The sequence below is a fragment of the Poromitra crassiceps genome, assembly GCF_964638095.1.
Source record: "Poromitra crassiceps genome assembly, chromosome: 10".
NCBI lineage: Eukaryota > Metazoa > Chordata > Actinopteri > Beryciformes > Melamphaidae > Poromitra > Poromitra crassiceps.
Window position 1 is genome coordinate 54,311,277 of NC_139631.1, and position 23,228 is coordinate 54,334,504.

The 23,228-nt window shown below is 42.8% G+C and overlaps 1 protein-coding gene across 1 annotated transcript; it reads left to right on the forward strand.

Moving 5' to 3' along the window:
* Window positions 1-617: 617 nt before the first annotated feature.
* oclnb (occludin b) lies at window positions 618-22,130 on the forward strand. Its single transcript, XM_083644205.1, has 9 exons — window positions 618-688; window positions 2,898-2,992; window positions 8,145-8,850; window positions 10,312-10,476; window positions 15,819-15,934; window positions 17,662-17,766; window positions 19,252-19,423; window positions 20,639-20,680; window positions 20,780-22,130. Exons 2-9 carry the CDS (start codon window positions 2,937-2,939, stop codon window positions 20,876-20,878), a joined length of 1,461 nt encoding a protein of 486 aa, XP_083500331.1. The 5' UTR covers window positions 618-688; window positions 2,898-2,936; the 3' UTR covers window positions 20,879-22,130.
* The last annotated feature ends 1,098 nt before the right edge of the window (window positions 22,131-23,228 follow it).

A 23,228-nucleotide genomic window follows, 5' to 3' on the forward strand; every position in this document is an offset into this window, starting at 1 on the left:
GCGTTCTGCTGTACATACCATCACATCACATGAGCTGAAAACAATGCTTAGGGAGATTGGGAGAAGTCAGGGTGAATGGGACATGGAGGGTATATTTTCATGCCTGATGAGTGAAAAGAAAACCTTTTTTTTGCTGAGCGCTAGCTGTGAAACGACACATTCAAAATAGCATGAAATAGCAGAAATTAAAAAAATTAAAAATTAAAACCCTATATCAGCACATTCACCTGTCTATTAGCCTACTGGAGAGGCCCTGATGGCCTTAAATGAACTGGACTGTATTAATGAAGTGCCACTCTACTCAATAAGTTACTTTTACACACTGGTGTGAATTCTAAATGGAGAAAAAAAAAACTTTTGGAATATGCAATCCTAGTGATATTGTAAGACTGGTATGTTTACAGTTTGTCGTGGTAGCCTACAGTGTGAAAGCTTTAGTTGTAGGCTAAGAATAGGAGGGGGAGGGAGGACAGGCTGGTTTATCCTGTAGGACTGGAGGGGGGGGGAGGTACATCAACACACCTGTGCGCGCCTCCGCTCCCTCCGGTGAACACGCCCAGGGGGCGGGAGCGCGCACAGGTGTGTTCATCGCATCAGTAACCTCGCGTCACCAGGCTCTCCTCGGGGAGAAATCGCATCAGTGTCGCTTTGTCTCGTCTTCGTCGGCATCAGACGGAGGATCAAACAGGTGCGTCCATTAAAAACTATTCTCTCAATGTAGACTGAGTTTATCCGCACATCAAATTAACATAGGCTAGCGTTTACTGCTAACGGGGTTTCTCCCCTCCCTCTGCGTGGAAGTATAGTTATCCCTATTTTGTGTTTGTTAACTTATCATTCTTTACGTTGATCATCCTCACAATATGGAGCACAACCAAACTGTATTTCTAACCTTCCCGCAGGACACCAGCTAAACAGACACGTTTAAAGTTAGATGTGGAAAAGACTGTGGAAGGTGTACGCGCCTTGTTGTGTTCGCATCTCAAATGCGTTCTGTAATCTCACATGGTAAAGCATTCTCTCTAGTCTATTTGGTCGTACAGTCACTTGTGCAGTTCATCCTTCATGTAGACATCCTAAAAGTCACATTCATGTCTGAATGATCACTAACTGACATGTTGTTTCCAGTCTCTTTGCTGGGTGACTTTACATTTGATTCGCTAGATAAAAGGTGTAGGCTAGTTTAATAGATAAAAGGTGTAGGCTAGTTTAATAGATAAAAGGTGTAGGCTAGTTTAATAGATAAAAGGTGTAGGCTAGTTTAATAGATAAAAGGTGTAGGCTAGTTTAATAGATAAAAGGTGTAGGCTAGTTTAATAGATAAAAGGTGTAGGCTAGTTTAATAGATAAAAGGTGTAGGCTAGTTTAATAGATAAAAGGTGTAGGCTAGTTTAATAGATAAAAGGTGTAGGCTAGTTTAATAGATAAAAGGTGTAGGCTAGTTTAATAGATAAAAGGTGTAGGCTAGTTTTAGATAAAAGGTGTAGGCTAGTTTAATAGAAAAAAGGTGTAGGCTAGTTTAATAGATAAAAGGTGTAGGCTAGTTTAATAGATAAAAGGTGTAGGCTAGTTTAATAGTTAATTGTCTCTGCTATGGTAGGATGTGTTGGTGTGAGAGGAGCCTGCAGCAGGCATGCTCTGTGAACGTAGCTCAGTAGCTGTTTGTCTTATCAGCTCATTCTTGAACTGGACAGACACACAGCAGCTCCTCTCCTCCACCCACTCCCTGTTGTTTGCCCACAAACACAAGTCTTTTATAGTGCTGCTCCGCCTCCCACAGGGTTTGAGGACGAATCAGCGTGACGTCACTGCCACCCAAAAATGCAAAAGCTGTGCCAAACAAACGTTAACTTACTATCTCAAGAAGTAGACATCACATCGCTTATATTTTGACATTCTGAGCGAGAGCAGAATTAGCTCAAGAGCTCATGTATATTATATCCATCTCATGTTAAAGTTGTGTGAACTGTCGCAGTTTTTAAAATGTAAACATGCGGTCAGCCGGCTAGAGTCAGACGCTCAAACTCAGGCTCCATAGGGTTCCATTGCCGTTGCCACCCAGTGATGCGGTTTGTTATTTGTCTGCTTTTTTTTATGAAATACCAAATGCACATTTTGGGGGTGGGGGGGGGGTGAACACACTGATCTATAACCGTGACTGATTTGAGATCAGGACAACTCTAGTCTCGCTGGCCAGCCTCCTTCAGCAGAGCCTGTATCACCTCTGCCCTAGTCTCTAGTCTCGCTGGCCAGACTCCTCGCCCTTCCGTCCGAGGAGTCTGGCGCCACGGAAACAGGCAACTGGGATAAGCCCTCCCCTGCTCTACAGCTGCTCTCCCATTGGAGCGACTGTTTCGGTGGCAGCCGGATGTCCACTCCCGGCTTATTACAAACTCTATCATTGGCTCCGACCATGTCAATCAGAGCGGCTTCCGCTCCCTCCTCCCTGTGTGTCGCTGTAAATAGTGCCCTGCCGCCTCAGTGAAAACAACAACGCTAACTAGCTAGCAAGCTAACGGCAGAAACCTACACGCTAGCTCGTTGCTGCTACACGCTGAAAACGGCAACTTGGATTGTTGGAAACTATTTCCCAACAAGCACTGCCGCTAAGCACCGCCCATCGCAATCCCACTATGGAGACCTGCGGCGCCAGACTCCTCGGACGGAAGGGAGAGGAGGCTGGCCAGCGAGACTAGGACAACTCTGAATGATGAATTTACAATATGTGATGATTAGACTTGAGCCGGACTACGTGTGTGTTACACGGTTTTGATGCACACCTGTCGCCCAATCAGAAACGAGTATTCACCATGGTATTCACCCACACCATGGTATAATGAGGGTTAAAAATGGTGCACAGAGCAGCTTATTGTCATGCTGTGTGTATTTTGTGGCAGGTGACTTGGATCGTGGTGAACCTCCGGTTGGATCCCAGTATGCCGTCCAACAACAAGCACAGCCCCCCTCCTTACCAGCCAGGCAACCACAGACAGTAAGTTGACCCACTCAACTATCATCCATCACCTAATGTACTACAATGTCATCCTTCAACTAGGGCTCATCTCGTCATGTCATCTCGTTAGGCTGGACTTTTCTGAACTGACCAGACTCTTCTAGCTGTTCCATTATTTGCCTTTACCCACGTAGTCATTAGATCCACATTACTGATGATCATTTATCAAAAATCTCATTTTTGTGAAAGCATCAATAGTCAGAGAAGGAAACCCTGTCTTTGCGGTTTATTTTGATCACAGTCTAGTTTTAATTAAAGTGCTTTTGACATCTCACCAAGCGAATATCGTGTATCGCTGTTCAGCCTCAAAATACAAAGAGGATTTTTGGTCCATATTGCCCAGCCCTAGCTTCAACATTTGGTAGCCACCACACAGGATGTAGTCAGCCCTGCCACAACACACTTCTTACACCTCATCTTCTGCTGTGTGTGTGTTTTTGTATTATTATTATGATTATGATGATGATTATTATCATCATCATCATCTAGCTTTAAATCTAGACTCGACATTGGTAGAATAGTGTCACTTTTCAGTGTTCACAGCAGGATCTGCCCTCGGGATCTCCTGTCATCTCCTGCATTCAGGTTCCTTCAGTAAACAGGCATGTTTTTTCTCCTAAATAATGTTTTTATTTTGACCGGTATTTATACAGGGGGAGTCTCACTGAGAGCAATGCGAGTGCTCTGTTCACATTCACACACACATTTATACCTGGAAGTTGACCAGTACAACCACAGTCTGATCTACTGGCCACTGACCTACTGTCTACTATATCTGTGTCTTGGAAATATGTTTGTGTGTCGAAAAGCAAATGTTCTACTGAGTACAATAGCCTAATGCCTTTTTGGGGGGGGGGGTGCATTCTCACTGATAATGAGGCGTATGTGTGGTTGATAATTAGGGGGTTATTTCCTAAATCATGGAGGTTCAGTCCTATACTGGAATATCACTTCTTTTTTTCTTGAAATTGTTGCTTTTCCTTGTAATTGTTTTAATCCATCTGTTTTATGTAAAGCACTGAGTTGCATTAAGGTATTTTTCAAAACAAATTTTCTGACAGGAAAACAGAAAAAAATATATTCTTCACAGCCCATTTAAAATCACATGGTATCCATATAGGCTATTATACATTAGCGACCAATTAATGTTGTATTAGGAAATTATGTCCCTTTTTGGTGTCTATAATTCCTTGCTGTGAGAGGAGATGGTCAGGATGTTCTGATCGATGGAGATGAGGAAAGGAGGCCAGACTTTCAGACTCAAGCTGGTTTATCTTGTTTGGCTTATCAATGAGTGGCAGCTTTTAAAGAGGGCGCTGGGTCCTAAAGCCCGCTGGGCTGGATCAAGTTGTGTGGGTCATGTGTTCCATTCAATGTTGGAAGTGAGAAATTCCCAGCTGGTAGGTTGTCGAGTCCGGTAAAACTGGCGGCACTCAAAGATAAAGTTTCAAAATTGTAGACCTAGCCCACCTGTAGTTACTAGTTCAACTAGTTCAACATCTTTACATTTGATGTTTAATCATTTACCACACATTAGTTTTGATAGATTTAAGGTCATGTGGTGCTGACAATTAAATTGACCTTTCCTAAGTTCCGCCCCTTTTTGCTCTACTGTATCAGCAGAACCTCGCTCAACTTTCCCCTTTCCTGTTATACGTTACTCACGGGACACATTTTACTAAGTCATATTGTTAGCTAATGTTAGCAAAGCGCTAGCTAACATATAGCTACATCAAGAGGAGTTAGCCTAATGTCAGATGATAGGCTGTTTGCTGACATTTTTAAGATGACATGAATTATCGTTAGTCAGAAATACAGAGGAAGTTGACGATCTGACATTAGCCTAATTTTCTTGATGTAGCTATACGTTAGCTAGCTAGTTAGCTTGCATTTAGCTAACATTAGCTAACTTAACACGTTCACTGCCAAGGACGTGTTAACACGTTTTCAGAATCCAGCTGTTGACTGCCAAGGACGTGTTAACACGTTCTCAGAATCGATTTTTTTTTTTTGACGGTGGGACGTTGATCTAACCCTTTTACGTCTCCTACACCAGAATTGGAGGTATTGAATGTGTATAATCTATTTTACCGACCCACTGAGTGTCGACATGTCTCTCCACAGTAGAAAGAGGCGACCCAAAACTGGAGGGAAAAGCGCGACGAAGCCGTTCTCATACTGTAAAATTGATGGCGAAAACGCTTTTACTTTCGCGCTGATGCACAGCGGTGGCAACGGTGGGGGGTTCCAAGAATAGATTGGATGCACACTTTGAAACACGCAGCATAAATATGACCAGAATCGCATCAAAGCTCTCAACCAAAACTCCACGAAACGAGCGAGTCCACCCAGACTTCCTCAAACAGCGGCCGCTCAAACAGGCAGCAGCCAGGCAGCAGCAACTTCGTTGTGACACGCCCGCTGGAGAGCCAGGGAGGCAGGAGGAGAACACACACGGAGGGAGGAGTTGGAAGCAGAGGGGGGTTTCCTGCTGTTATGGAGGAAATTACTGTTCAAAACTATTGTTTAGATGTCTGACTCTTACTGATGCCAAAAATGAATGGTTAAAGTGACTGTTCTATCGAATTTCACAAAAAGCCGTTTATCTCTGAATAATTTTTCTGACGCTGAAACCATGCTGTATTCAACTGCTAATGCTTACATAACTACTAACTCTACAAACTAACTCTTTTAGACAGAGAAAGCACACATTCTATTAGTTCTTTTGAGATATTGTGTGTTCACAAAATCTTAGCAGAAAAGAATCCTCGGGTCTTGAAAGATGAGCCAGAATCCTCAAAAAAACCCTCTGGCAGAAGCTAACTACAGTAAAAAAAAACGTCTGGCAGTGAATGTGTTAAAGGAGAACTTACCTCCAAAACACTTTTTTTCAGCTTTTAACCAATATGACTTTGGGGGTGATGTGTGAAGAATTCTGGTCAGAATTTCCACATTTGACACCAAACTGTTGCCATTTTACCATTTGTATCATTTTTCAGCAGCATACCTGGCATAAGCGCCCTCTAAGGGTCGAACGCTGCTTTTTTTCTTTTCTCAAATGAATGGGATATTTGGTACAACCTGACGTCAGGTTGTCCCCAAAGACTATGGGATTTCAAGATAGTTACTCCCCTACTCCCCCTGTACCCTTTCGGCTCCTCACAACTCCAATCCTATTCCCATGATGTCACTTGACCTGTTAATTTATTACAATCGCCTGTTATTTTCCTACCAACTCCTATGTAACACAATACTATCAATAAACGCCACTATAATCATAAAAGGAAGGACATAGCAAGTAAATCATTCCCAACCTTTTTCATACTAAGGGGCCCTATGATGAGATTTGGTCCCATGTAAATCTTATTTTTTATTTTTTATAGCCTAGATATGATTTTGTCCAGAATTCCATATAATTAGGTTGAGAGACAACGAATGCTGGAATCCTCTCAAGGACGACTGGTGGTCTTCTGTGCCCCTTTTCGCTGGGGACACAGAGCTGCTGCACTGACTGCCCGGAGGGAGGGAGGGGTTTATTGTGTGTTTGCAGCAATCAGCTCCGAGAGCCCAGCATCAAAGTGAGAGCCTCACTTTCATCCTTCCGCAAACAAATCTTATCGCAGCGCACATGTAAAATATAACGCCATACTACGACGTGACAACGTGACAAAGCTTCTCTAAACACATCGGCTATCATATATTTCCCTGCATCCCTCCTACTGAGATTATATCGGTATTGATTTTGGACAGACTGAATGCGCGGAGGAGGAGGAGAGATCTGCAGCTGTGCCCTGAGTAGCCCTGTGCCCGTCTGTGAAAAGCGTCCTGTCCAGTCGCACCTTCGCAAACAGATGCGGGATTCCCTCAATCCTGTACCCAATCAGACTGTATTGAGCAGAAAAATCGCACACCAGCTATTTCTGTCTGTGTTTGTTTGTTGCTCCGTGAGGTTACAGAACGCCCCATGCAGGAGGCTGTTTCGCCAGCCGGGGTCTGGCAGGAGGGAGGAGGCGCAGCCTGCACTGCGCTGAGAGGAAAACTTTTGCACAACTTTTAACAAGAATCACGAAAAGCCCCCAAACTAAAATGAAAAAGGGACTATATGGCAACTTGGACGAGGGAATGACGTAGAGAAATCTCGCATTGTGTTACCCCAGAACACAATGAACAGTTTGTCGTATTGTGCGGTGTGCTGCTGTAACGAGCCCACGTCACTTTGCTCTCGTAACGTAGTTTGAGTAGTTTCCATAGAGATACATGCAGAAAAATAATTAAATTTCTAGTTCGCCACTGAATTACCAAATTGATATAACTTAAAACCATTTTGAGCAAAGCTGTTTCCAAACAGGCCACCAGCGTTGGCTAGTTGTTGATATTTATAAAGATATTGCCCCTCTCAAATAAATTATTTTTGAGGCAGTAGGCAAACTGTAATGGCGTCGATTTCCGAAAACAAATCTTGACTTGAACACAGCCAAAGAGTCTAGTATAGACAAGAGTATATGTCATTTCTTGGTTTTTTCCATAGGTATTTTCAAATCACTGTTCTGATACATATCTAGGGGGTAAGTCCTCCTTTAAGATGTGACTACAATGTAATGTGTATGTGAAGATTGTGATGTCAATGTAATATGATACATTTAACATACGTGTCCTTGGTGAAATCTAGTGTGACATTAAAGGGGAAAGTTTACTGAGGTTTCTGACCGCCGGGGTTGATGCTAGAATGCATCGGCCGGAGCGACCTAACCCAGCCTCTGAACCTACCCCTAACCAATCATCACTCCCCACGCCTAAACCCAACCCCCCAAACCCAACCAATCATCACTCGTCATGTCACTCCAGCCGATCCATTCTAGCACCGACCTTCTGCCGTGTACCAAGCTTGTTCAACTGTTGGAGCACAGAGTGAAAAGGGGCGGAACTTAGGAAAGTTCAATTGTATTGTCGGTGTTTAATACTGACATATCCTATTCTTTCGCGTGTTCGGGGGTTTGAGAAATCTGAAATGATGACTTGAAGGAGCAACTTCACACATGTCATCTCTGGAACGCAGCATCAGGCACCAGGTCAGAGGTCAGTCCACCTTGTGTGTTATTCACTCCGGCTGTGTCGTCTTCTTCTCTTGCAGCCATGGCGGCAGGCACAAGCACAGTGATCGCTACTCCCACCCGGCCCTGTCCTACTACCCTGAGGAGGAGCTGCTGCACTTCTACAGATGGACCTCCCCCCCGGGCGTGATGAAGATCATGTGCATCATCATCATCATCATGTGCGTGGCGGTGTTTGCCTGCGTTGCCTCCACGCTGGCCTGGGACTACGATATGAGCATGATGGGCATGGGAGGCATGGGGCTACCGGGCGGCTCGTACGGCGGCGGCTCGTACGGTGGAGGCTCATATGGCGGCGGCTCATATGGCGGGGGGGGGGCCTTCGGCGGCTCAGGTGGTATAAGCGGCGGTGGCTCCTACGGAGGTGGCTATGGAAGTCAAAGCCAGATGGATCCCAAAGCTGGCAAAGGCTTCATCATCGCCATCGCAGGCATTACCTTCATCGCCGTGCTGATCATATTTGTTTTGGTGGTGTCCCGGCAAAAAACTGCCCGCTCCCCAAAGTTCTACCTGGCCTCCATCATCATTTGTGCCATCTTGGCGTTTCTGATGATCATTGCGACCATCGTCTACCTGGTGGCGGTGAACCCCACAGCACAGTCCACAGGCTCCGTCTACTACAGCCAGATCCGCCAGCTGTGTGCCCAGTACCAGAACCAGAACCAGGCTCAGGGCATCTTCATCAACCAGTACCTCTACCACTACTGTGTGGTGGAGCCCCAAGAGGTGTGTACTCGCACAAGCTGAGAGAGGATCTACTGTATATCCACTCTGGCCTTTCATACCCACTTCCTCAACAGGAATCCTGTGTACATCTCAAATGTTCTGAAACTGAACAATCATCATCATACTGTGGCTAAAATTATACTATCTCCACGTCTCCATTAGGGATGCACCGATATGAAAATTTTGGCCGATACCGATGACCCATATTAACATTGCTGTTTTGGCCGATAACCGATATTTACTGATGTCGATATGATCTTTATGAAATGTTTCTGTGATAATCAAATTTGGTATACCCTGAGTTTGAAAAATTAAAGTATTTCTTTATTTCCAAAACATTTAGATAAGCCCATAACTATCATATATTTACACACAGTAAATACACAGTTTCCTCTCAATAAGAACATTTTGATAACTGCTATTAACATTAATGTTATTTTAATCATCTGACCGATACCGATATAATTGACAAAAAAATGACTAACATCGGCCGATACCGATATGCTTCCCGATATATTGTGCATCCCTCCACCAATGGCTATGAATGAATATGAAGAATATCACTCAAAATATTTTGGAAAGAGATAGTCCAGTCAATTGATTACTGGTAGCGCAATTATTGACATAACCCAGCAGACATTTGATGGATGACTTGCAGGATGTGGCCAAGTCCAGGGCCTTAGGTTTACATGATGGGCAGGTTAAACCAAACCAGCACAAAATGTTCCCAATATGATGACAGCACTTATGTTTCATATGAAATCATTTTTGCTAACTCATGGTATATGCAGGAATCCTGTAGTTAAATGCAATACCTGTTAAGACATTTTCAATATATTTTTAAGAGCTCAACACCACTTTTGTCACATCAGCGATAGGGGTGTAAATCACAAGTTTAATCACAATACAATATTATATAGATTATTTGGACGATGATATTTGCTGATATCACAAAGTCTGCCACGATATTTTGATTCAATTCAGGGGTCTGCGATCGATATGAGACGATATATGCCCATTTAACACAATCAAGCTACAAAATGTAATACCTCATCAAATGGCGATTAAGACTTTTTAATTGGTTTATCAACTTTTAATACTTTTCACGACCCCACGGTAACTGTATTGAACTGATATCAGAAAGATATTTAGGTTCTGATTTCACAAAACTAGTATGCAGGTAACAGCTGCAACTGTGGACACTTTGGTGTTTTACATGGGATTTCAATGCTGGTGTAGGTCGTCGTATTGAAATCTGTTCAACGACAAAATGCTTCCTGGGTCATCGTCTTGCTTGTTGAATATTTCCCATAAATACCAGAAATTTGCCTTTGGTCTGTTTTGAAGTTGCAGTTGTGGACGGTTTGCTCTGTTGAGTCAAACCTTGTCAAACTTATTCTTGTCAAACTCTGTCTCACTGTCCCTCCTCTCTACATGTTTGGACTCTTCTGCCCCCTGCAGGCCATAGCCATCGTCTTGGGCTTCCTGGTGTTTGTGGGCCTCATCATCCTGCTGGTGTTCGCAGTCAAGACTCGAAACAACATCAGACGCTGGGGCCGAGACCGCATCCTCTGGGAGGAGGTCAAGGTTCTCAACGACGGTTTGCCCAACAGCATCGGGGAATGGGTGAGTGTGTGTGTGTTTATGGTAGCATGCTGTTCAGAAATCATCATCTGTCCATACTGATACTGTTCAGAGACAGATTTAGTGGTGGGGAGAAGTAGTTTTAATGACAGTAGTGATATTACAAGAAACACATCGATATTGAAAATAATATTGCTACATTGGATTAATATGGAAACCTTAAATGAAACTTCCCCCAACAAAGATACTGCAATAGTACCAGGCTGCAACCCAAGTCTGAAGGAGGGCTGGCCTTACCAGTGTTTAGGCACTACTACTGGGCTGCCAATGTTAGAACTCTAATGTTTTGGCGGCAAGGGACCCCTGACAATTTAGCTTTTGGAGGCTAGCTCTATTGCCAACTCTTCTCTGCCAGCCATCTTATTTTCTAAGCTAGAGAGCCAGGGACTCTTAAAGGAACACTCCGCCCATTTTCAACCAGCTTTGTATCATTAGAACATCAGTAGTATATCAGAAAACTGTAAACGGTTTTGAAGTCTGTCATTTAATTTGACAGTTATTGAGTGTTAAAGTGTGGACCAGTGACATCACTGGTCCACACTAATTCAAATTAATAACTCATTAACTCAAATCAACTCTCAATAACTGTCAAACTAGATGAATGATGAATAGTTTGACAGTTATTGAGAGTTGATTTGAGTTAATGAGTTATTAATTTGAGTTAGTGTGGACCAGTGATGTCACTGGTCCACACTTTAACACTCAATAACTGTCAAATTAAATGACAGACTTCAAAACCGTTTACAGTTTTCTGATATACTACTGATGTTCTAATGATACAAAGCTGGTAGAAAATGGGCGGAGTGTTCCTTTAAGGATTTGGGTTTTGTTGTGAGAAACTCCCTCAGAATTCTAAACCAAGTTAGGAAGGTTTTGAGTCTAGCAGATGTTTCCATCCACACTCCAATTTGTTTGAATCACTCTTTTTTGCCTCCTTGGTCAGATAGAAACTACCATGCCTGGAGTGAGAGGGGTCTGGCTTCCATCAAAAACCTATATATAGATGGTCATTTTGCATCCTTTGATTTACTGAAAGGGAAGTTTGGGTTGCCCGGCATGGACTGGCTCAGATTCCTACAAATCAGAAACTATGTTCGATCCAAGATTCAGGCCTTTGAAGCGCTCCCAAATGAACATGCTCTTTTTGATGTTTTGCTGAGCCCTCCTCACTCCAGGCACCTCATCTCTAGATTTGTGTGTCTGTTTGATGACTGTACCATGGCCTCTACTGAGAGGATTAGAGAAGCATGGCAGGAAGAACTAGGTACTGAATTATCTGACATTATCTGGGAAAAGAGCCTGTCTGTTGTACAACTCTGCTCAGTTAATAGCAGACATCAGCTGATTCAATTTAAAGTCGCTCACCGTCTCCACTACTCCAAGCATAAATTACACAAGATCTATCCTACTATCTCACCACTGTGTGAAAGATGTCAAGTGTCGGAGGGGGCGGAGACACGTGAATGAACATGATGTAGTGTTATTTTAAGGGGACAGTTCATGAATGCACACATTAGGGAAAGTATTAACGCAATTAACATTAATTAGTTGAATGAATGAATGAATTGACATGAGCAGCCTGTTAGACATTCTAAAAATGTCTGTTTCGATACACGTTTGGTTAATTGCCCAGCTCGAGACTGCTGTGTGTGTGTGGGTTCTAACCTCTCCACCTCGGTTAGGAACCTTGGGGTTATATTTGATAGCGCTTTTAAATTCGACAAGCAGATCAACTCAGTAGTTAAAAACAGCTTTTACCACCTTCGGCTGCTGGCCAAGACGAAGGCCTACCTCTCCCAGGCAAACCTGGAGAGGGTTATTCACGCCTTCGTCACCACACGTATTGACTACTGCAACGCACTTTATGTGGGGATTGATCAGTCCTTGCTCCGCCGCCTACAGCTCGTTCAGAACGCGGCTGCACGCCTCCTTACGAGGACAAAAAAGCGCGAGCACATCACCCCAGTCCTGTCCTCGCTCCATTGGCTGCCTGTGTGCTTTCGCATTGATTTTAAATTATCCCTGACCGTCTTTAAAGCCCTCAATGGCCTGGCCCCTCCCTACATTTCCGAGCTGCTGCACCGCCACACCCCCTCCAGAGCTCTTAGATCGGCCGACCTATCGCTGCTGGTGGTGCCCAGAACCAAACTAAAAACTAGGGGGGACAGAGCCTTTGCGGCAGCTGCCCCAAAACTCTGGAACAGTCTCCCCCTACACGTTCGTGCTGCCCAGACCCTGGAGGTTTTTAAATCGCTCTTAAAAACCCACCTGTTCTCCCTGGCTTTCCCCCCTACTTAGCCATCGTTAGGTCCCTGGCATTTATCGTTTTATTGCTTTTATTGTCTTATTGTTTTATCTTTTTGATTTTAATTGTCATCATATATGCACTTTGTATTATGTTGCTCTCAATTAGTATCTTTGCACTTTACTTATTTACATCTGTGCACTTTACTCCCCGCCTGTGAAGCACTTTAGTTCGGCTGCCGCTGTATGTAAATGTGCTATATAAATAAAGTTGACTTGACTTGACTTGACTTGTGTGTGTGACTGTGCTGTCTGTCCGGTGAGACGAGGGGCAGGATGGTTTCAATTCCAGTTTCTGGGTGTGGCCTTTTGAGCCATTCTCATGTAGCACGATGTCCTAGCGGCCTAGCCTGTCACAATGAATTCTATAAGAGTGAGAGACAGAGAGAGATACTGTAGATATCCAACAACTAGAGTGTGCATTCAACCTGAAACAACTGCATTGACTTGTCTAACATGGTGTATATATGGCATATTGAAGTATATGTATATATATATATGTTAAAATAAATGTATGTATTATGAGCACGATCACTTGTAAATTTCTTTCTAAAAATTCTTTCAGCAGTTTAGTTAAATACCATGATTGAAACTGCATTGACATGTTTTGTTTTTGTAATTTTCTTTTATTTAGGGTAGGCAAAATAAGCTGCGGCTTCAGCCTACACCTTTTCGGCCCTTCTTGCCACAACTCATTGTATGTGTGTATTGTCATGTTTTGTTGAATGGACCGAAATAAACTAACTAACTAACTAACTAGAGAGAGATACTGTAGATATCCAACAACTTGGAAACTAAAAAACCTCTGATTTCCTCTAGTATGAGAGTGTCGTGCTCTAAAAACATCTAGGCTTTTGTGCATTTACACTAATGGAATCACCCTGGTTTTGTCTAGCCAAACAAAAGCTCCATTTTTGTTTTAACATTGTTTTCTTTCAAATGGAGTGAGCTCTCCCAGCTCTGACTGGCTAAGAGAATGTGTCCCAGACTTCCTGTTAGTGGCAGAGATGGTATCGATGGTATGGAGGAACCGGTCCGTCCGGTCATCACACTGTTTACCATACAGAGAGAAGCTGTTATCACAGGAGAAACTAGGCCAAGTATGACAGGAACAGTACCTTAGGGTCATCACACTGTTTACTACTGTTGGAGTACTCGAGACCGGTCTCAAGACCATATTTTGATGGTCTCGGACTCGTCTCGGACTCGCCCTCCATCGCTCTCGGTCTCGTCTCGGGCGAGCCGGAATCTGGATTTTATTTCAAGACCAGCTGAGACCACAACTGCAGTGACATCATTACTTGCCTGGGTATTTTTTTTTTTTTACTGTGATTGGGTGTAAAATTCCCAACTTCAATCGCAACCAATAACCTTGCGGGTTGAAAGCTTCCAACGCTGTAGCCACTCCCCTCCACCGTTCAGCAGGCCAAAAGGATCTTGTCTGACCCCTCCCATGTGTTGAACTCTGAGTATGTGCTGATGAACTCTGGTAGGAGATACAGGGTCCCACAACACATACAAGCACTCAATGTGTTCCTCTGTGTAAGCACAACAGATACAAGCACTCAATGTGTTCCTCTATCAGTTAAACTGACTCTGGTAGGAGATACAGGGTCCCTCTGTGTAAGATACAGGGTCCCTCTGTGTAAGCACAACACATACAAGCACACACAGGGTCCCTCTGTGTAAGATACAGGGTCCCTCTGTGTAAGCACAACACATACAAGCACACACAGGGTCCCTCTGTGTAAGCACAACACATACAAGCACACACAGGGTCACTCTGTGTAAGCACAACACATACAAGCACACACAGGGTCCCTCTGTGTAAGCACAACAGATACAAGGAGATACAGGGTCCCTCTGTGTAAACACAACACATACAAGCACACACAGGGTCCCTCTGTGTAAGCACAACACATACAAGCACTCAATGTGTTCCTCTATCAGTTAAACTGATCAATGGGCTCCCCCTTGAGGTCAGACAGAGGGCTCTGAGATCATTTCACATGCTCTAATATCTGCCTGCAGTGCTTGCCTATGTATAGTTTTAACAATAGCTTGTTTGCTAACATGTACAGTAAGTCTAACAATCGCTTGTTTGCTTGCCTGTAATATATCTGATTTATTTGTATTTAGTAGTATCGTAACTGACTGCACTAGATTTGTTTTAGTTTTTTTTGTACTTTGCAGAATTTGCACTGCGTTATTGCATGGTGCTTATGGCCTAAGAGATATGCCTGAAAGGCGATGAGTATAAATGACTGTGATGAATGACCGTGACTAAACTTGTGTTTGCAAATGTTTCACCGTTCACAGTGTTTTTAATGTACTGTCTATGTCTGTATGTACTGCAGCATTTTTAGTCTTCTACTCCAAGACACATTTCTCCCATAGAGACAAATAAAGTGAACCTTGAACCTTGATGCACAAAGGAAGACAACACATAGAGACAAATAAAGTGAACCTTGAACCTTGATGCACAAAGGAAGACAACACAGGTCAACAAGTTGGCTCGACAGATGTGGTCCATCATAATTTAGCAACAGGAAGGTGTTTTTATGCTTCATTGTGTTCACTGTGTTGAGCCTTTCAGAAGGTCAGTGATACGGAATTAAAGTGCTTCAGATCAAAGGATTGCATTCTGTCATGGAGTATATACTGTACAGCCATTTATATTTGACTATCATTCCTATTTTGTTCTTAGCAGAGCAATGGTGTAAAGGTTAAAGGTTAAATGGTCACGTCGCGTGTAAATGGTCTCGCAATTGTCTGGTCTCGGTCTTGCCTCGGTCTCACCTCCCCTCGGTCTTGGTCTTGTCTCGGTCTCGGGTTAGGTGGTCTCGACTCCAACACTACTGTTTACCATACAGAGAGAAGCTGTTATTGCAGTAGAAACTAGGCCAAGTATGAGAGGAACAGTACCTTAGGCCACTGGTTCCAACCTTTTCCCATAAGGGACCCCATTACAGTATATTAAGTTGACTTGAAAAGATCAAGTGTATCTCTGTCTCTTTCAGGTGAAGAATGTGTCTGGTGAGCCTGAAGCCCTGGTGCACGCCGGCAACGAGCGAGTGGGGGGGTCCAGGGACTACCTAGACCGGCTGGACTACAGCAAGCCCCTCTACCTGCCTGGGTAAGAATACTCATAATCATTCATTTAGTTTATAATGACCCAAAGACACTTACAGTAAGAGTCGACGGAAAACAAGAAAAATAGAAATGAGCAACAGGCAACAGATACAAGTAACAATTAAGAGGACTAGTCAGGGATATATGGAAAACAGAGGGGAAGGAGGGAGCCCTGACTCTTTCCTATCAAGGGCCAAAAATTAATCTGCATGGAGGGCGTGGGGCAAAAACTATATCTTGAGGTGAAAGGTCAAGGGACCCCTTTGAAAATGGCCATGCCATTTTCTCCCTACACCAAAATATAGCTTAACTTTGGGGCGTTATTTAGCTCGCTTCCCGACAAGCTAGCATGACAAGGTTAGCATGACAAGGTTAGCATGACAAGGTTAGCATGTGGCATATCATCATGACGGCATATCAATGGATTCCTGCCACAGCCTTTGAAAGGCAGTAATATCAGCCCCCTTCCCCCTCCTCCCCGTCAAATCCATGGCGGGCCAAAACAAACGGCCCGCGGGCCCTAAATTGGTCAGCCATGCATAAGAGAGTACAGTGCGCCCTTACCCGGGCCTGCTGTGAATCTGAACCTGGTCCAAAACCATCTGAAATGAGCCCAACCTGTTGAGTGATCCAAACCTGCGCTAGACAGGTTTAACTTTAGCAGCTGTGAATAAAGCAGCTCAATAGAGGATAATTTGTGTGAGGACAGAATAGACAACTTTGGGCTGTTGAAAAAAAGAGCAGGAAACTTGTGTTTCCTATCAGATCAGATTTTCTGGGGACCGACTTTAAAAAAAATTCACAATAGGCCATATCTATAAATTCCCAACATGCAAATGTTTTTAAATGACCTGGCTTGTTCTTTTTGCTGTCATTTAGTATTCTGTGCTTCTGTGTGTGTGTTTTTGATGCTGCTGCCCGTCTTGGCCAGGACTCCCTTGAAAAAGAGATTCTTCATCTCAATGGAACTTTCCTGCTTAAATAAAGGTCAAATAAACAAAAAGACATGAATAGAAGAGATCAAAAAACAACGGGTCAACCTCAAAACCAAATCCATTAGTGTTTCATTCTCCAAATAGTTTTGTGATTAAATTTTCTATCACTGATAAGCGTTTGGCCAATTTGTAGATTTAGTGTGATTTGTACTTTTGAATGTGAGCTACTTTGTATCATTGTATTAGTGGGGGTTGCTTTACATATTTGACTGAATTTCCTGTAAGAGCATTGGCCAATGGCCAACTCTATATTATACAACTTTATATGGAGAAATAAAACACTATATTAAAACAAATCACAACTGGTCAAATAATATAATAAGGGAGGTTTAAAAACACTTGACTTTGAATCAATGGTAGGAGTATTTAAAATAAATTGGATAAAAGCCTTTGTCACAGAAGGAGTCAATATGGTTCTATATCGAGCACTCCGTGATGAGTGATGGTCACTTGAGCAATTGTGATGTCATCAGTGAGTGATGTCATCAGTGATGTGTTTGTGCGCTGCGCATTCCAATAGAGTAGGCGAGGCCTGCGTATGTGAGCTGCAGGGCGGGCGAGGCTACGGATCAATCTAGTTTGATAAAACTCCAGTAGTTGGACAAGCAAAATACTGAATCACAGAACTGCTAAAAATCCCTGTGTGTGTGTGTGTGTGTGCGCGCGCGTGTGTGTGTGCGCGCGTGTGTGTGCGTGTGTGTGTGTGTGTGTGTGTGTGTGTGTGTGGTATCTGCAGAGATTCAGAAATGAGCAGCTCTCTGGGAGGCCTGAAGAGCAAGCTGAAGGATTACGACACCGGGATCGAGTCTGGAGACGAGCTGGAGGAGACAGACTTCAACACGTGAGTCCATGTGTGATGGAGTCTGATTGGAGAGAGCGTGAGTCCATGTGTGATGGAGTCTGATTGGAGAGATACCAAGCTGCTCTATTGGTTCAGATGAATGATCAAAGACGATGGCTCTTCTCTGTTCCACCACCCACCCCAATCTCATTTCAACTTGTTAGCTAGCAAAACGTTGTATCTGGATTAGCTAAAGTTAACACATCTGATTAGTTAATATAATGGCTGCTATCCTTAGCATCAATCAATTTTATATTTATATAGCGCCAAATCATAACAAGAGTTAGAAATAGAGCAGGTAGAAGACCAGGCTCTTTATTTTAGACCCAGAAATTGAAACAGTTCTCACATGCACTGGCCATTTTACTGCGAGGTCATGTGGCAATTGAAACAATTTCTCTAGCATGGTCACATTAACATCAGTGTGTTTTCTGGCTAGTTAGCTAGCATGGTCACATTAACATCAGTGTGTTTTCTGGCTAGTTAGCTAGCATGGTCACATTAACATCAGTGTGTTTTCTGGCTAGTTAGCTAGCATGGTCACATTAACATCAGTGTGTTTTCTGGCTAGTTAGCTAGCATGGTCACATTAACATCAGTGTGTTTTCTGGCTAGTTAGCTAGCATGGTCACATTAACATCAGTGTGTTTTCTGGCTAGTTAGCTAGCATGGTCACATTAACATCAGTGTGTTTTCTGGCTAGTTAGCCAGCATGGTCACATTAACATCAGTGTGTTTTCTGGCTAGTTAGCTAGCTAACTATTTGTTCAGGTTAACTGAGCTGACTCTTCTCAATCTACAACTCAGGGTGGAGTAGAGACTAGGGCTGAAGACAAGACAGACGGACAGTTTACTGTGTCACACTAACCTACATTTGGAAACAAATTTATCAGACTATTCACTTTGGAACCTTACTCAACGGACCTACACCCAGGTGTTTCTCTTTTTCTAGCCTGGTTGTTATAGTAATAGATGTATTCTATTGATCTATTTTCTCACAGCCAATTCTCCACTAGAGTCTAGATATATACAGTATATATAGATATATATATCTATATCTAAATCTACTGTATATATATATATATATATAGACCTCCATGATGGAATTGATAGACTGGTGACAAAACTGTGAAGCCTCTGTTGTAGTCCATCAAATGTTTCTGGTTTGTTATAGAGAGCCTACGAACAAAGGGAATTCATCCATTATTCATTCTCTTTTCCATTTTGTAAAATGCTTATAAAAAGTTGTATTTGGTCAAACCACACGATAAGTTAGGTTTTGGTCCCAGTGAAATGCTCTATGGTCTCTCCTGATACAGCTGAATCGCTTGGTTTGAGAAGCATTTTACAAAACGTCTATGGAAGAAAGAATCGCAGATGAAGTCCCTTGCTTGGTTCGTACGGCTAAACGAGACTTTGGCTCTCCATTCTAAGGCGGTACGCTGAATGTAAAGCTGTGACATCACTTCCTGTTGTCCCTGGCAGAGAGTTCCCCTCCATCGTGGATGAGCAGGAGCGTCTGAGCTACAAGAGGGAGTTTGACAGAGATCACCAGGAGTACAAGACCCTGCAGGCCGAGCTGGACCACCTCAATCACAGCCTGGCCAACCTGGACCGAGAACTGGACCGACACCCAGAGGGCAGCCCGCAATTCCTGGTGTGTGTGTGTGTGTGTGTGTCGTCTTGTAGAAGCAGTTTGAGTTTAACCCATTGATACCTGATGCAGCATTTGCGTGTATATCCCTCATTTGTGTGTGTATCCCTTTAAGGTCTTAAAGGGATACACACACAAATGCTGCATCAGGTATCAATGGGTTAAAGAGGACATGAAACATTTGATCATTATGACTCTCTAGTCTAGTTCATTTGCATTTCAGGACACTGCTTTCAACTCTGAAATGTACCTCGATTTGCTAGAAAGATGAACAACATTTCACCTGTTCGCCAACTAGAGCGCTGCTTGATGATGTCACTAGATTGACTGTAACAGTACAGTAAAGATTTTAAATGTTTTGATGAATCAAAACGACCACAATCCAAGTTAGAAACACAACAGCATAATGCTACTTGTGTCGTGTCGCTCTAAATTTTATCACTTTGATCCTCTTATTTATTCTCTCTTGGTGTTACAATAAGCTGAATTAAAGTGAACTGTAAATGTGTATTGACCCTACGTTTTTTGATCACCCTTAAAAACATATAAACACAGTGGCATCTTTCATGCACGCTAACAAGCAAAACTGCTGCCTGTCTCTCTGACCACTAGAGCCTGGTGACGCGAGGTTACTGACCACAGCCTGTAGAAAGAGATGCAGGATAGCCAAGTGAATGTGATTGGATGAACAACGTTTGACGCTAGGCCAATCAGAGGCATAGAAGTGCGGGTCATGCCTTCGCCATCGTGGGAAAAAAATATTGCCTACTGTAATGTACTGTACTATACAGTCAACCTAGTGATGTCATCAAGCAGCGCCCTAGTTGGCGAAAAGGTGAAATGATGTTCATCTTTCTAGAAAATCTAGGTCAATTTCAGATTGAAAGCAGTGTCCTGTCTTGTCTGAGGTGAAATGCAAATGAACAAGTCATCTTTAGTTAAAACTAAATGGTTGTTTCATATGACTGAGAAAATAAATAAAACCGCTCGCACACTGCAAGGGCTCCAGTTAATTATTTTATTGCATCGTTGGAAACGTTTCCAACGATGCAATACAATGATTCACTGGAGCCCTTGCAGTGTGCAAGCTGTTTGATTTATTTTCTCACTGTTCCAGCCTCGCTCCAGCTCTGCACCGGCCGGATTCGACCTGGATGTGTGTGTTTTTAACTTTTCTCATGTTTCACATCACTGACCGTATTGTTTGTTGTTGTTTAGGATGCCATGGATGAATACACCAGACTGAAGAATGTCAAAAAGGTAAAGAGGCCAACAAGTCGGTCATTGACAGTGAAAATGCTCAGAGTACTGGTCCTTTTGTCAATGAATGCTTGAAATGGTTTTGTCTCCTCTCTCTAGTCCTCAGACTACCAGATGAAGAAGAAGCAATGCAAACATCTCCGATCCAAACTGTCCCACCTCAAGAGGAAAGTGAGCGAATACGACCGCCGGCCATGAAGGGCTTATTAATAGGGTACTCGATACTCGATCGCTACTCAATACTTTCAAGGTATCGACGGAAATAACCCAAGTAGTATGGAAACGTCTCCATTCAAACAATACTCGCATTCAATCCTTTTTCTACACAGGGCTAGAAAAAATGACTATTTGTATGATTTTACTCGCAGCGAATCACTGCAAGCGTTCTTCAATTTAATGCAATGTATGATTGGCTCACTACCGCTGCAGCAGCTAGCTCCACCCATCATACATCATCATACAACATCGTCATCAAACAACTCATCCAGTCTGTGCTGGTGAAGTGGAGCACAGTGTATGTGACGGAGTTGGCAGTTCAGCAAGTAGGGGTCAAATGAAGTACTATTAGTATCCGTATCACTTTAAGGGTACTGATATTGGTACTGGTATCACTTTAAGGGGACTGATTGTGGTACTGGTATTGTGATTCTTTTAAACTTAGCCAGCCCTAGTTATTACAGTAAAACCCTGGCGTCTTCATCTTCATGTAGGATCAGTCCGATCTCGCCCATTCTGAGGTTTCCTCCACAAATGAAGGGATGTGTGAAATGTGGATGTATTTTTTATTTGTTATTTTTACTCTCTGGCTCTCTTTGATCACTTCTTCATCCACTGTCAGACTCAGGGACAACTGTTTTGAAGATCAAGTGAAGTGTCTGTGTTATATTTTCTATCTCTCCTGAAGTGACGACGATGTGAATTTCACTGTTTTTGTTTTTATTTCAGTAATGGTGACTTTTCTGAAGCAGTTATTTTACTTATTTTAGACCTTTTTAAACATGTTTGTATATAGATTCTGGTCAAGTGAGAGAGCAGTCATGACTTGCATGTGTATCACAGCACCACCCCTTCTAAATTGCCTTCTTTTAGCAGATAAAATGTCATCCTTCTTCTGTAGGCAGTTTTGTGTGTTGTAGAATTGCACTCTTCAGTTTTATTCTGTAGTAACTTCACTGTGTCCTGTCGCCATTGTGACTTTATTTTTAATACAAATGCAAAGACGACAGGCTTTAATTGCAACCATTTTGGAATGTTTCTTTTAATGAATTTCATTCTAAAGCAGATGAACAATTCCCATTTTGCAGATTTTCCATTTATTATGAATGTTGTGCAAATCATGCCTCTGACAATATTTTTTATAAGATGTACAGTAGCCTCACATGGTTACAACCACTTGTATATGATTAACTTTACAGAAAGCAGGCACGTAAGCTTATACAATAAAATACAATTTCAAACAATTGTGTCAAATTGTTAATATCTTTGTTATTATTACCGTATTATTGTGTTATCGTTATTATCTCACTACTATAGGCAGAGAGGTGCGATTCCACAATAGACCCTTCTCACGGGGGCCATTTTGTGTCGAGAAGCCAGGGTAAACACAGGTGCAAGCAAAACACTAATGAGGGTTTCCAAATTCCAATCATGGAAGTTGGAAACCCTCATTAGTGTTTTGCTTGCACCTGTGTTTACCCTGGCTTCTCGACACAAAATGGCCCCCGTGAGAAGGGTCTATTGCCCAACTGGGCATGTTCAGAATGGCTTGCTCGAGTGACAGCACTGATGACATCAGAATTGCTTGAGTGACATCACTGATGACATTTAGGATTTCATATTGAATGGGGGGCAATGTTGATAAAGCAACTAAAACCAGGGACAGGAGGGATCAAGCAATACTTTCTAGGTGAAAAGACAATCTAAATAGTAGGCTTACAAAAGGCACATGCCAAACATTCTGTAGAGCGAAGATGCTTTCAAAGATAATGAAATGAAAGCTTTCTAATATACTGAACAAAAATATAAACGCAACACTTGTTTTTGCTCCCATTCTTCACAAGTTGAAATAAACGGTAATACTTTCTCACACAAAAGGCAAATTTCTCTCAAATTTTGTTCAGAAATGTGTTAAAATCGGTGTTAGTGAGCAGTGCATTTATCTTAAAGGAGAAAGTTCAAGAGGTAGGAAGAGAGTGGGATCTGATGGGGATATTGGGAACAGAGGGAAAGGGGGTCGGAATCACCAGGAGGCTATTTATTTTCTAAGGGATACAAAATTGGTAGGCAGGATTTAAAACATTTAGACAATAGTTAAATGACATGATGTTGCACACTCTTGTATGTAGTAGTTGTAGTAGTTGTTGTTGATAGTTGCCATAACAACCACCCCTGTCGGAAAGACGTGCACACGCTGGGTAGGAAGCGTTGTCCCGGAGGCGATATTTTTTTTCGGATGATGGCGAAGGCTAGGGTTAGGGTTAACCCGCCCCTCTCTGCCTCTGATTGGTCTAGCGTCAAACTTCCATGTAAACACATTCGCTTGGCTATC

What these genes read in the sequence shown, in the direction of transcription:
- oclnb (XM_083644205.1), top strand. Translation starts at nt 2,937, where the DNA reads ATGCCGTCCAACAACAAGCACAGCCCCCCTCCTTACCAGCCAGGCAAC. An exon ending in CCAACAGCATCGGGGAATGG is followed by an intron (nt 10,477 to 15,818) that starts GTGAGTGTGTGT and finishes TGTCTCTTTCAG; the next exon opens with GTGAAGAATGTGTCTGGTGA. An exon ending in GAGGAGACAGACTTCAACAC is followed by an intron (nt 17,767 to 19,251) that starts GTGAGTCCATGT and finishes TGTCCCTGGCAG; the next exon opens with AGAGTTCCCCTCCATCGTGG.